General features: G+C 40.2%; 2 protein-coding genes across 3 annotated transcripts in view; both read left to right on the forward strand.

Moving 5' to 3' along the window:
* Positions 1–8,670, forward strand: part of slc25a22a (solute carrier family 25 member 22a) — an 11,284-nt gene extending 2,614 nt beyond the window's left edge. The window contains exons 5-10 of the mRNA XM_042496007.2: positions 293–347; positions 1,626–1,686; positions 1,905–2,049; positions 2,148–2,302; positions 2,390–2,465; positions 4,426–8,670. Coding sequence (XP_042351941.1) covers positions 293–347; positions 1,626–1,686; positions 1,905–2,049; positions 2,148–2,302; positions 2,390–2,465; positions 4,426–4,579 — 646 coding nt within the window. The 3' untranslated portion in view covers positions 4,580–8,670. The remainder of the gene's footprint in view (positions 1–292; positions 348–1,625; positions 1,687–1,904; positions 2,050–2,147; positions 2,303–2,389; positions 2,466–4,425) is intronic.
* A 3,916-nt stretch (positions 8,671–12,586) lies between these two features.
* The window catches only part of syt7a (synaptotagmin VIIa), a 109,858-nt gene continuing 108,503 nt past the window's right edge, over positions 12,587–13,941 (forward strand). Inside the window, exon 1 of one of the 2 annotated variants that reach the window (XM_088080519.1) lies at positions 12,587–12,821. In XM_088080519.1, coding sequence (XP_087936645.1) covers positions 12,788–12,821 — 34 coding nt within the window. In that variant the 5' untranslated portion in view covers positions 12,587–12,787. The remainder of the gene's footprint in view (positions 12,822–13,941) is intronic. The other variant, XM_042495463.2, reaches the window with a different exon arrangement.

The following is a 13,941-nucleotide window of genomic DNA, read 5'->3' on the forward strand; positions in this document are numbered from 1 at the left end:
ACACCCATTGTCCCCCACGAAGGACTCTGGGGCATCCGTCTCCATCTCTATGGTGACAAACATGCGAGCCGATGAATGATTGACTTGTCTGGCCCAGCAGCTCACCTTGTGAATTATTAATCTGCCCTTGCACTTGACATGTTGATATAGAAGACAAAGATTATCATCGCGCAGATGGTGACAACTCCTTTTCTGGAGGACTGCAGAAATAAAGCTGTCTGGCTCACACTGTCAGCCTAAGTGCTTGCTCTAATGTGATCTTGCTCTTTATCGTCTTTTCCTTCCTTTTCAGAAAACTCACTCTGTTCAAAGAGATGCTGGCTGGGTGCGGGGCAGGTACATGCCAGGTGAGTGAGTGAGGTGCCGCTTTAATTGCATCCTCCTGTTCTTCCATCTGGAGCCCCTGCCTATAGCACTGCCAACGTCAACTCACATACACACCACTGGGCCTCAGCCGTCGCTTTGTTTGTCACAGCCTGCAGCTAGAGTTAACCACGTTTAAATGAGCAGAGGGGGTTGCAGAAGCACGCTCGAGGTTTGTCTCTGTAGGCTGTCCCTGTTGTCCGTGATCTGAATGTGACCTGTAACGTTCAAGGTTCCCGCGGATCCTTATCTTAAAAGGCGTTGAATTCATTAATCTAAAAATGAGGCCTTAGTTGATATTAAATTGTCTCAAATTCATCTTTCAGAAGTCCTAAAAATGCTCAGAAACGGCAAGTAGGATTTTATGAACCTTTTGTGACATTGCATTGTAAAATCTCAAAATAACTGGTAAAATATTCTTTCTTTTTAGGTAAATATTTTCAAATAATTCCTTTTCTTAAATTCATAATGACAGGAATCCAAGCAGTGAAATCTCACATGCAAATTGAGAAACACAAAATCGTCCAGAAATCAGCCCAGAAATACCATATTCTCCCACTTCTGTTGATAAACTAAATAGATACCTTTATGATGATATATCATGTTTATTGTCTTTCATGTGCTCCACCCTGGAAAGAGTTATTTTTCCAACATTTGACATAGATAGTCAAACTTTTTCACTGGACAAAATGTTTTTGTTACAATAAACATTTGGGCAAAATAAATAATAGTCCTTGTTCACTTTTGATTATTAGAAAATTGGTCTTAAACTTAATTCCAAATGACATTAAAAAAGTCTTAAGTCTTAAATCTAACTTGCCTTAAACTGTAACAACCCTGACATTCTCATGAATGATTTCTAATCACTGAAATGTCCTGTTAGCGGGCGATTCACTGGCAGCTAGATGTGAGTGATCAGATAAGACGTTGTGAGAGTGCTTGGCCATGTGCGCCGAGCGAGTGAGTCAGAGGGAAATGCCTCTTGTCAATGAGGGCAAAGGCTTCAAGCCCGAGGAGCGTGATTAGATTAAGTGTAGCAGACCTTGGATTAAGATTGAGGCTGAGAACATGGCTATCTCACCCTTAAGCCAGTTAACTAGTTACTACTGTGTGGATTACAGAGGAAAACAAGAGATGACATATAGCTCATGTGTGCCAGTGGATTTACAGTGGACACACGTATTGCCTGACCCACTCAATCCCTTTTTACAGTACGCTCATGTTGACACTGTTCCTGACACCTTTGCTTTGTTCTGTTGCAGGTTATTGTCACAACTCCTATGGAGATGCTAAAAATCCAGCTCCAAGACGCTGGACGAATCGGTGAGAGGAAATGAAATCCAGATGACATTATTTAGAGAATAAAGACAGAATGAGTTGCTGGGTGTAAACTGGAGAAACAGTGGCCTCATGTGGTCATAAGAGAGATTACAACATCATTGTTCTTTTTTTCTCACGGTTATAAATTCAAAATGTCTGCCCACATACCTGTTTTTAAGATTGTATAATTGTTTTTTTGTTTTGTTTTTTTTGCCCCACAGCGGCTCAGAGGAAGCTTATGCCAGAGACGGTGGCAGCAGGTACTGTGGAGACCAAGTCCCCAACAGCCATGCAGCTTACCAGAGAATTATTTAGGGAAAAGGGAATTGCTGGACTGTATAAAGGCCTTGGTGCCACATTGCTCAGGTAAAACAAATTTTGCAACTTCGCAGCCATACTGTAATGAACTTCACATGACTTTCTGTGACCATCTTTCTTATTTCTCTCTTATTCTTTTTTTGTAGGGATGTTCCGTTCTCCATCATCTATTTCCCCCTTTTTGCCAACCTGAACAACCTGGGCAAGAGAGGCATGGATGGGCCTGCTCCTTTCTACGTGTCCTTTATATCAGGCTGCCTTGCCGGGAGCACAGCAGCTGTTGCTGTCAACCCTGTCGATGGTGAGCGACAGGACTGCGATCACTGTTGAAGTAACGTGTGCACCGTTAGTCGATGTTATATATTCAAATGAGCTCTGTGCGTTGCAGTGATAAAGACCCGCCTGCAGTCGCTGAACCGAGGGAGCACAGAAGACACGTACAGCGGAGTGACTGACTGCATCAGGTGACCTTGTTATTTCTTTACTGCTGCAGCATGTGTGATGCTGTGTGTATAGTCAAGTCGAATGGATTTAAAGTGCATGATCACACATGTCTCAACACATTTATGAAAAAAAAACACTATGAAAACAACAGCAGAACGAGCAAACAATACAACCGATAGATTATTATGGAAAAAGTTCAATTTAAATAAAATACCATACTAATACCAAACAACCATCATTTATTTAGTATTCATATTTTCTTCTATTGACAGTATTCTATGGCTTCAAACTATACATTCTGCGGAAATTAACGTTGCCCCGGCTCCCTTGTCAAATGAGATTTTTCCATTGAATTTTGGAAAATGGCAGAAAATAACTCTGCAGTAAACAAAGGTTTATGATACTTTCATGTTTTATTCAGCCAGATAATCTTCACAAATGAACTCTTTTTTTATGATTTCTGGTATCGAAATTCAGTCACCAGAGGTAAAAACGTTAGGCTAACTACACCACAGTCGAATGACTTCACGTCGTGTTTGGCATGATAAGGTTCTATAGTGTCATTTAGCTACTTAGCAACTGCTTTTTGTAAGACACATAAAAGCTTAAAAAGTCAAAAGATTTGTTTTTCATATTTTATGTCATAGAACAGAACGTTAAAGTCTCTTAAGCTTGTGTTAACCACAGACCTTATTTAAGGCATGATCTCACCAAAAACCCATTGACTTTGAGACAAAGGACCCAGAAATGCTTTTTGATAATATATATTTTTGGGGTTTTAGGACACATTCCCAAAGCACTCAATACTGACTTGAAGCCCTTTACCTCTAATACACTGTGCAATATTTAGACTGCACAGTGGTTTTATTTAATATTATATATTTAATTCTTTCTTTTAATTCTCTTGCATTTATATTTTGCACACTTGTAGTACGATGCACATATTTGTGCATTTTTATTATATCTCTTATAAAACATTTCTCTTATACTTTTCTCATATTTTTATATTCATATTAGGGCTGTCAGCATTAACATGTTAATTGTGATGTGATAAATGGCTGTAATTCACCCGTTTTTTTATTTTATTTTTTATTTGCGTTAATTGCCGGCTGACATTCCTATCTTCAAGCAGCTGTATCGGGCTGAATTTTAAAGCTACAGTGATGATACTGGTACCAAAAAAACTAGAAGACATGAGGAATCAATCCAGTGGGATCAAGCATGTCATGGAATAATGCTCCACAGTGAGGCTAAATTTTGAAAATCCCAAAAGGGCAATTCTGTTTACAGTCAACCAATCGCATAAAACAGTAAAGACAGTATAAAACACACACAGTCAACAGCAGCATTCAAACACAGCCATGTCAGTGCGACAGATTAACAGATGGACAACCTGAGCATAGCAGCAACAACACACAGATCACTACATGGGCAAAAATACCCAGCCACAGAGCGACCCAACACATGCTGTGACAAGAATAAAATAAATTCATAATGGTCATTTCACAGGGGTCTCCTCCTGACCTCAACATGCCCACTATATGCTAGTCCCATGTAGTTTTTGTCATTTGACTCCTAATGAAGACAATTGAATTAAAGTTGCTTCTGCTTGTCTATGGACTTAAAAGCTGTTTTGTAATACAAAATAATGGAATTGAATGTGATTAAAAAATGCAATTAATCATGATTAACTTAACTAAATTCTGCAATTAATTGCAATTTTAAAAAATGATTTTTTGACAGCCCTATTTATGTGTAATTATTGTGGTATATATTTTAGTATAATGTACATTTTTATTGCATACTTCTTATTCTTTCTTCTTATAATTTCTCTATGTCTTTATAGTAAAGAGCACTTTTAATGTCTCCCAGTTCCCCTCAGGGATGAATAAAATATTTTGAATCAGAATCTACTGACACATAACTAGAGCTGATTAACTTTGGTTTCACTTTTAATTATTAGCTTTATTTGCTCTGCAGGAAAATCCTGCGTAATGAGGGTCCATCAGCCTTCCTGAAGGGAGCCTACTGTCGAGCCCTGGTCATCGCGCCTCTGTTTGGCATCGCCCAGGTGGTCTACTTTCTGGGCGTGGGTGAATTTATCCTCAGCTTCTTGCCTAAAAGAGACAACTAAGAAGCACCTCCTGTCTGCCTTTCCCTCCCATAATGCATCACACCAACTGCGTGAGGATTCATCTCATTCTGAAAGAAATTTTCCATTTTGGTCAAAGCACGACCGAGATGATCAGTACGTGTTGTTTTCAATTTGTTATGTTGAATGTTGAATTAGCTTAGGAGGGAGCCTTTTGGTTTGCCAAGCTGCCTGTGGTGGCACACAAAAATCCAGTAAGCACACTGAGCTAGCTCTCTGGAAATGAAGCCACAAATATCAGTTGAAGTTTGAAAAAATTTTTGCTTTATAATTACAGCATTTTTCTGCATTCTTTGAATATGATTGTCAAATTTTCAGACTAGATGTACTGCCCTTGGTTGCTGCAGTTCTGCAAGCCCTACAGCACCCTTTTTCTTTTTTTAAAAAGCATTAGTCTCTAGAATGACAAATCTATTGAAAATGATACACCATTTAGAGCTTAATTAAACACACGTACTTTAATTAGAAAGATATTTGAGAATGTTAGAAGAACAGAGCTTTTACTTAAAATGCTATTCAGTGAATCCATCAGAGCTTATGTCGTAAAAGATTGCATATTTAGGATTAGAGTAAAACATACAGCATGCCTGTGTTTCCACAAAGACAGAGGGAATGTGTTATGTGATAGCAGCACACCCTCTGTGATCTTTCAGCCACATCCCCTCCTGTAAGTGGTTGTAATGAACTCAGCCATTCAGCTCTGAACTCACTTTGATTGCCTTGGCTTTTTAAGTAGATCAGGTTCCATCTGATATTCAGCGTCACCACAATGTTTCGCCCGTGTGAAAAAGATATCTCGTGTTTCCGTAGTCGCACATTCGGGCATTATGCACAACCAAAACTGCACACACACATTGTTTCAAACTGCCTCTGTGCTTCTTCTCCATGGGTCCAGAACTGTCAAGCATGTTGTACTTGCAGTCATACCTCCAATCAGTGATGTCACAGCGGAGGGGGCGGAGGGGGGGTTCTGGGAGGGATGATGGAAGACACCCGCTGTGACATCACTGATTGGATTGTGGCCAGAAGTGCTGTGCGCTTTAAAATATTTCAGTCCACAGAGAGCAGAGTGGCAGCAGATTTCTGCCCGTGTGATGCATTGTGGGTTCAGATGAAAGCTGTGAACGCTAAATGGGTTGAAAGTAATTTTAATAGAAGATTATTAGTATTTAATGCAGACAAATGCTCAGACATCTCATGCTGAGGCCACAGTCATATAATGTGAAGCCAGTGAGACCTCAGTTTAAACTAGAGGTCGACACATATTGGTTTTATCAGTAGTTAATGAGACTGATAACCGATATTTGGAACCGGTATGCATTCACAATAAAAATGAAAATCTTTCTGTCATATTTACAATTTGGATTATGACAAACTCCAAAACAAAACTTTGTTTAAATGCCTTTGCCGAATGTTTAATCAAAACTGAAACATTCAACATCAAATGCAGCAAGTTCTTAGCAACTTTTTTATAAAGTCAAGTGAAAATTGAAATTAAAAATTGAATAAATAATAATAGCTCCCTGAGGCTTTACAAAGTAAAAGCTCCCCCCACGCTGACACTTCCTTTGCACTTTTTAATCAATTGATTTTATCAGTGATATTTAAAATAAAATAATATGTCGACCCCTAGTTTTAACCGCTTCGATCCAGACATGATTATTATTGTTTACAGATGAGTTCACACTCAATCTCAGTTCTTTTATCCAAACTTGAATTCAGTGGCAGGACCCAAAGAGCTAATGATAAGCCTTTCGCTATCAGACACCAATTTGTTTTCAGTGTTCTATGATTTTTTTTTACCAAACATCTCGGCTCGTTTGCTTTCAAGGTTTTCTTTGCTTTAAGCTGCTCGGGAAGGCAGCCCCCCCCCTGTCCTCCCCCTCTCCCCGGCCGGTGTATCTTGTTTATGCATCACAACACTGAAGCCCTGCCATTGGTTTATCTAGCCGGAGATCAAGGTGACTTTGACGTGTATTGTCCAATCACATTCCTTCCTCGCTCCCGCCGTTCAAGCAGCGCGTCTGTTGCACTGTAGATACGCGATGCAACTTTTCAGTGTATTATCATTTGTGGGAGTTGAGGTCTATTTATCAATATTCCTTTCTATTGGCGGTATAGCACTATATATTTGTATGTGTTGTTTTTTCTGTGTCAAAAGTATCCACCTTAACTATATTGTACAGAAGCAGATGATATGAACTTTATGTTTTTAGGATTTGTTGTTTGTTTTGTACATGATGGCTTATTTGCACACCTACCTCCCCTCCCTTCAATCCATATTGTGATTTTATGTTATGATGGTGTGGACATATCAAATGAAGGAACATGTTTTAATGCAACAAGCATCATTAGAACTTAAATGCAGCATATTAATGAGGGTTTTTTACTGTGTGCAAGGGGGGACTTGTGTAGATTCAGGATGGTTTTGGAGGTGCTATTGAGTTGGATCAGCTGTTTTTCCTACAGTTTTATCAACTAGGACCAAACGGAGAAATGTCTTTAGTTTCAAGTTAAATGATATCTGGCACTACTGGAAGTGAAATACAGCTTTGACTAAGCTAATAGGGACCTGCTGACATCAGACTGTAAAACTAACATCTGTCTTTTTTGAACGGTGCTTCTTTCATGAGAATATGACATCGACCGCACTAACGACCAAGGCTCTGCCGACTGAATCACAAGCTAGCTAGCGAATCTCAGCGTTATCAATGTCTTAACTGAAAGCCATAGGTCAGGGAGAGACAGCAGAACTGATAGACATGGACTGGCACCTCCAGCCATGTTGTCAGCTGACAGCTGAGCCACAGGAGAAAAAAAACAAACAAAAAAACAAAGGACCTGTTGACTCGCGTGAGCTTGTCTGTTGTTAGTTTTTCAACATTCCGATTGCCAGTTCATCTCATTTATGCTGTTAATGTGATCATAATGCCTATTTTTGTGTCTTTGAGATTATTATGATTTTTGAGCCTCCCCATCCCGCCTCTATCTTCCTTCGTTGTTTTAAAATGATTATTTTTTTTGGTCGAATCTTGAAACAAGTCATTTTGTTTTACTCGGATGTGAATTTTCACACGTTGTGCATTTGGTTATGTTCGTGCGTGCGTGTCTGACTGTGTAGTGCTGTAGTTGACGTGTAGTTGTTAGTGTGACACTGCGGTATTTTTCTCTTTGATTGTCAGACCCGTGCTCTCTCTCCCCTCTTTCCTTCTATCTGTCACACTCCTCCGCCATCAGCATCCACAGCCGGGGTGCAGGTGAACGCAGAGGAGCTTTAAAACACCAAATGTATGACTTAGAGTGTATACAATCAAAGAAAGCACAAAGAATTATTAGGCACAAGACACCACATGGCCCACTTTGAACAGACTCAGACAAAGTCCTCTGAAAACAATGTGCTGCTTTTGCGGAATAACGTCTGAATTGTTCCAGTGGAGACGTCGATTGAGATTAACTTTTTTTGTTGTCTTGTGAGAAAGTTTATCAATGTCTGTAAAACTTGATCCATAGGGCTGAGACGACAGGTCGTTATAAGAGACTCGTATGATGGTGTCCACTATCAGCAGTTATCCACAAAAATGTATATCGCCTACATATTCTAAATGAATCAGATATAAGAATGTATCTTAGATATTATGAGATGTATTATAATTATAGTGAAGAGTTTATGACATTTTAATCCACGGATTCGTGCTTTACACATTCACTGAGGAAAATTCACAAACCAGCTCACTGATATGCAATAAGAAGATGCCACACAAACACACACACTAGAAAAAAAAAAAAACCCACAACAATACAATGTATGATGCAAGCGGGGACCTTGGAGGCCATCTGGGGTCTGATCATGGCCTCTGTTGTCTTCCTCCAAGAGGAATTGTGCAATATAGCACTTTAAAACACGGACGCTCACCCCACTGTCCATCTACAAAGTCTCTGTGGCAAAGAGGGTGTTTATGAATATGTGTGGTGAATGACACAGTTGTCCTAGACATTGTTGACAAAGCAATTGAAAAAAAAAATATTGTGTCCCCTGTCACAATTTGCTGTTCAATAAACTGACTGTCCCTAAATCGCCTGATGTAGTCTGGGTTTTGTCACCGTATCTGCTTTCAAGGTCCAGCAGTTATCTGACAGAATACAAAAGAACAGCCCTTTTTGTGTTTGTAACAGTGCTGTGAAAACCAAACAGCAGTGCGATGTTTTTGAAGAACGCGAGGATGACGTTGCGGCTCCTCGGGGCACCAGAGCAGCTGACATGTGTTGTTGTGATGATTTGTTGCCTCGTGGAGCCACCAGGTGTCAGTGTGGGGTCGCGGGAGAGCTGTCAGCGCTGCTGTGGTGGGAGAGGACGGGGGAAGAGAGCGTGAGCAGTGCAATGTACTACAGGTGTATGCTGAGCTTGGGCGGTGTGGCAGTAAATCACGCGCGCAGATCTCACTCTCTGTCGGTCTATCTTACTCTCAAGTCATGCAACTATCTATCTGTTGCAACCGTGATGCTGTTTGCGCACAGATGTGCTTCTGTCATCTGCGTGCCCTCACCTCATAAACAAGATATTTATGCAGAAGTTGAACGATAAGAATATGAAATTGTGTTTTCATGTGGGTGTTTGAGCTCTCCTGCATTGTTCCTGCACGTTTTTGCAGAACGTTATGACAGAGGGTTATTCATTATTAATCCCCTGCTGTTTGCTATGTATTCAACACTGCTGTTTATAGCATTACTTTCCAGAATGCTTTTTTGCAGCATAATTAAATCTTAGCACCTTTGCATGACCCTGCTCACACACACACACACACACACACACACACACACACACACACACACACACACACACACACACACACACTCACACACTCGCTGCTTTCTTCCTCGTATCCAGGTCTCATTTCAGCCAGAGTCAGATTTCATATTGAATTTTGTGCCTCTTTGAGAGACTGCTTTCATCAGACTATCTACTCCAGTGTTTACACACATGAGAGATTAGCCCAGGGCTCAGTTTACCACAATGACAAGACTTTGAAATACAGAAATGAGCACTGTTCTTTAGCTCATTCCAATCCCTTTCATGTGTCATGACTTGAGCTTCCACCGTGAACTATTATTAGTCTTTCGAGCTTTCTAGCAAGAGGAGAGAAGGTGGAGGAAAGGGTAAGTTAAAGGGAGAGAGTGGGGGGGCATCAAGAGGTGGAGACAGTAAAGGGCCGTCGATAGAAGGAGCAGAGAGCCGGAGGAAGGGAGGGGATGGTGTTGATGTGTATATAGGTCACTAAATCAATGGGAATCAGGTTTTTGAAGGGGAGAGAGAAGGGGGGGTATTTATAGATACCAGTGGAGACAGATGCATCAGTGACAGGCACAATGATGCTGGGAGCACAGGAGGGGGAAAAAATCTGGGACTAGACTGTGGTCAAATGAGTCTGCAGAGAATTCTCTCCTAACAAATGGCAAAAGATTCTCAATAGTGAACAAATAGCACGGAGCGCAACGCACAACAAAATATAATCAAATGGAAATCACTGCAGGATGCTTTGAGCAAATGACCTTCCCGGCTTTATTGACAAAACGCAGGCAAACTGTTAGTTGTGGTATTGCTCAGAGCATTTGCATCCACAGTACGGCTCTACTCATATCCTATTGAACTGTAATCTGCGATATCACAGAGCCGCATGATTGAATGGAATATTAGCTTTCTATTTTGCAGTTAGAAGAACCTGCGTTTTTATTACTGGAGAGCCGCTGAAAGGCGGTGACGCACAATAAAAACATTACAGACCGCGTTGTAAAGATTTCAGGTCAGGGGTTATTGGCTGATGAGCATGCACCGCAATGATTTCCATTTTTAATATCGCAGCTTAATTACACAACTTCTGTTTCAGCCGTTTCCACCAAATGGCAAAGTGGTGACGTTGGCCCCTGTGCTGTACTTTTAATAACTGTCATGGCTTATCCCATTTATTTTATAATGTCCCATGTCTGTGTCTGCCAGCTGCATGTAACAAGGAGTTCCATCGCAAATTGGAGAATTTGCTCTGTGAACAGAGAGGAAAAGTAATTGGAGAAATTGTTTTAAATTGCCTCCAGACTGGGTTTTCTAGGACTAAGTCAAGGTCACGGACAAATTGTTCCTCTACCACTTAAGGGGCTGCCTATGTGTGATGTCAGACAGCCTCAATACTGAATGCTAAAATAATCTACATTCCATTTCTGCATCTCATTTGGAATATTTGCATAGCAGCCACATCACCTTGCATCATAAACTGGCCGAGGACACACAATTACTCCTGGAGAGCTTTTAATCTCTGGCCTAATAATGTGGTCAATAAACTTGCACATGACAGCGTGGTGAATGCAGGGCCACCTGAGCACCATTTGTATAAGGGATCGGGGTATGTATGTGCAGCAGGTGGGGCATGGTTGCAGTGACAGGGCCAGATGGGTTGGTCTTTTTTATGCTCCTTATATCAGTGATTATGACAAGAGGAGGTTGTTGTTTTAATGACTAATTTGTCATTTTGATTCAAGAGATACAGCAATGAAAAGTAACTGAGTGCATTCATTCAAGTACTGTATATGATTTACTTGTGCTCATATAAGTATTTCCATTTCTACTTATTTATAATATTGTGTGAGCTTTAGTTATTCAAATTTGGAACACACCAACTATCTGTAGAGATTACTGCAAATAAAGATTATTATTATTCAGAGGATTTTTCTTAAATTTTTAATTTATTTTTTATTTCTTTTTACAATTAATTGATTCATTGATTAGTTTACTCATTTTCAAACTAAAGTATCAAATCATAATATCAGAGTACCCAGAGCAACATGTTTAAATGTATTATTTTGTCTGATAAATATTTTCATTTTATAATTAAATAAATAGGAGGAAAAAAAACTCACATTGGAGAAGCTGGCAGTTTTTGTTTGGTAAATGACTAATCAATTATGAATAATAGCTGGAAATGAATTATAATTACAGTATACAAGGCAGCTAAAATGATCTCTACATTGACCAGGTGGAACATTAAACTGCTAATGAAACAATGATTAAAAACAGTATTATATTACAGCTTTTTGTGGTGGCTTGTAAGATTTTATCTTTAAATTCAATTTTGTATTTCTTATGAGTGCCTTTTTTAAGATCTTGGGAGCACATTGGAAATAAATGAGCTATATGGCCATATGAAAACTTAAAATTATTTACAGAAAAAAACATATATATGTTGTTTTTTCAGCACTCTTTCAGTTCAATTTCTGGCTTATTTTCAGGTAATTTTCTTATAACTTTTTTCCATTAATTGCTCATTTTTGGGCCATGTTTTAATAAGTAGGTCATTGCCTTCCTCCTATGTTTTTATGAAAGAAATCAAAACAGTTTGCTTAAGTTTCAAAGGGTTAAATAAGGAAAACAGTATAAATAATGAATTCTTCTACTTTTAGTAGATGTGTGTTTCAGTTATACTTTTAAATGGAGGACTTTTGCTTGTAATTGAGTATTTTGGTACTTTTGCTTCATTAGAAAAGATGTGGATACTTCTTCTGCCACTAATGAGATTCCCAATTAAACCATGCATCTAGGGTGCAAGCCTTATCTAAATCCCATGGGGGGCTCTGACTGCACTCCTCATTACATGAAAAGCAATATATATATATATTTTTTTCTTTTAAAATGACACATGAATGCACAAACAGAATCAACAATGGCACGTGGCAACAGAGCAAACAGACTCCTTAACAGCAGCTGCAAAAAGTCACTTTTTCCCATTTTGTCCTCTGAGCCACAGTGAACCGGCGGTTATTAGAGAGACAGAGAGACAGAGAGACAGGCAGGGAGACAGAGAGAGAGGAGAGAGAGAGGAGAGAGAGAGAGGAGAGAGAGAGAGAGAGAGAGAGAGAGAGAGAGAGAGAGAGAGAGAGAGAGAGAGAGAGAGAGAGGAGAGAGAGAGAGAGAGAGAGAGAGAGAGAGAGAGAGAGAGAGGAGAGAGGGAGGGAGATAGTGAGAGTCTCAAACTGGTTAGCCCACCTATCCACTAGGAGGAGAGGAGAGGCTGTTGAGGAGCAACAAAACAATAAACAGCTACTACTACAAACCACATCGGAGGAGTTCACGATACACGCCAGAGGAGTACCAAACAAATAATTGAGACAACGCCATCGTATTTGCCTCGGAGTGAAGTCACAGCCATGTATCTCAACAGGGAAGAGGACAATAGCAAAGGTAAGATCCTGTCAAGAATTGGCACTCTTTGAGAGGAGCGTCCTGTCAGTTTCAAGGTGTTTCATTTCTCTTTGAGGTGACTGCCTGACATGAATAGGCGGGGATGTACTGTCACACATAAATATATTTATATATGTGTTTAAAAGCAGCCTTATCCTTTGGCATGCACCGGTGATGTTAGTGAAAAGTGTGGGCTGTCATTATGTAATATCAGTGCAGTTAATTGCCTCCTAGGAGGACCATTTGCCCAAAATCCTACATTTATTTCAATGCACCGTGAGCGATTAATTGTGAACCTGTTGTAGACAGAGACACTTTATCATATGCATGATTTTGCCGGTGTGCATTGCCTTGTGTTTGCAATATTTTGGACATTTACAATGCCTACTTTAAGGGCAACACAACACAAGGTCAAAGCCTCTAGCTACAATAAAACCCAAGTGTATATAGGTTATTTGTGGTTCTCTACAGCCTCCGACATCCTGCAGAAAACACGAAATGCAGCTTATTGCTTAACGGGGAGAGAAAACCGTGCAGCTGCGAGAGGGGTAAAGAGGGGTAAAGAGGGTACAAAGGAGGCATATTTGAGTAATCTCTCCCACGTGTTTTTGAGGCGTGATTTCTTGTCTCATCGGGTGCCCAATAACACACTCGACTCGTGCCCCCTGCTGTTACCACGAAGCACAAATAACTCTGGGGCTAAGAGGTAATGCTAATTACCACCTAAATCTTCAGGTTATACGAGAATAACACCTGCTGCTACCGAGCACCGGGGAGGAAGGGGAGGAGGAGAGGGGACGAGGGGGGAGTAAAAGAGCAAAAGGCGGAGTGGGAGGAGCCATTTTTGTTCATTTCCCTGTGATGTGAGATAATGTGAGCTCACCACACACGGACAACAACATGATAGTGTACGGGGAGGTGTGCGATCAGCAGCAGCATCTGTGGGCAGGAAGAGGACGGTGGCTGGCGATGAGAGCAGCTCCTGTACGTGCTGACAGAAATACAAATGTAGCTAGCCCTGAAGAAGCTGCAATCATGACCCCATTTGAAGGATAATCTATGAATTATGTCCAAAAAAGTTATTTAAAATGGCTTTATTTCCATTTTATTTTTAAAAAAA

Source organism: Plectropomus leopardus, chromosome 7 (genome assembly GCF_026936395.1).
Source record: "Plectropomus leopardus strain MGB_pleo_1.0 chromosome 7, ASM2693639v1, whole genome shotgun sequence".
NCBI lineage: Eukaryota > Metazoa > Chordata > Actinopteri > Perciformes > Serranidae > Plectropomus > Plectropomus leopardus.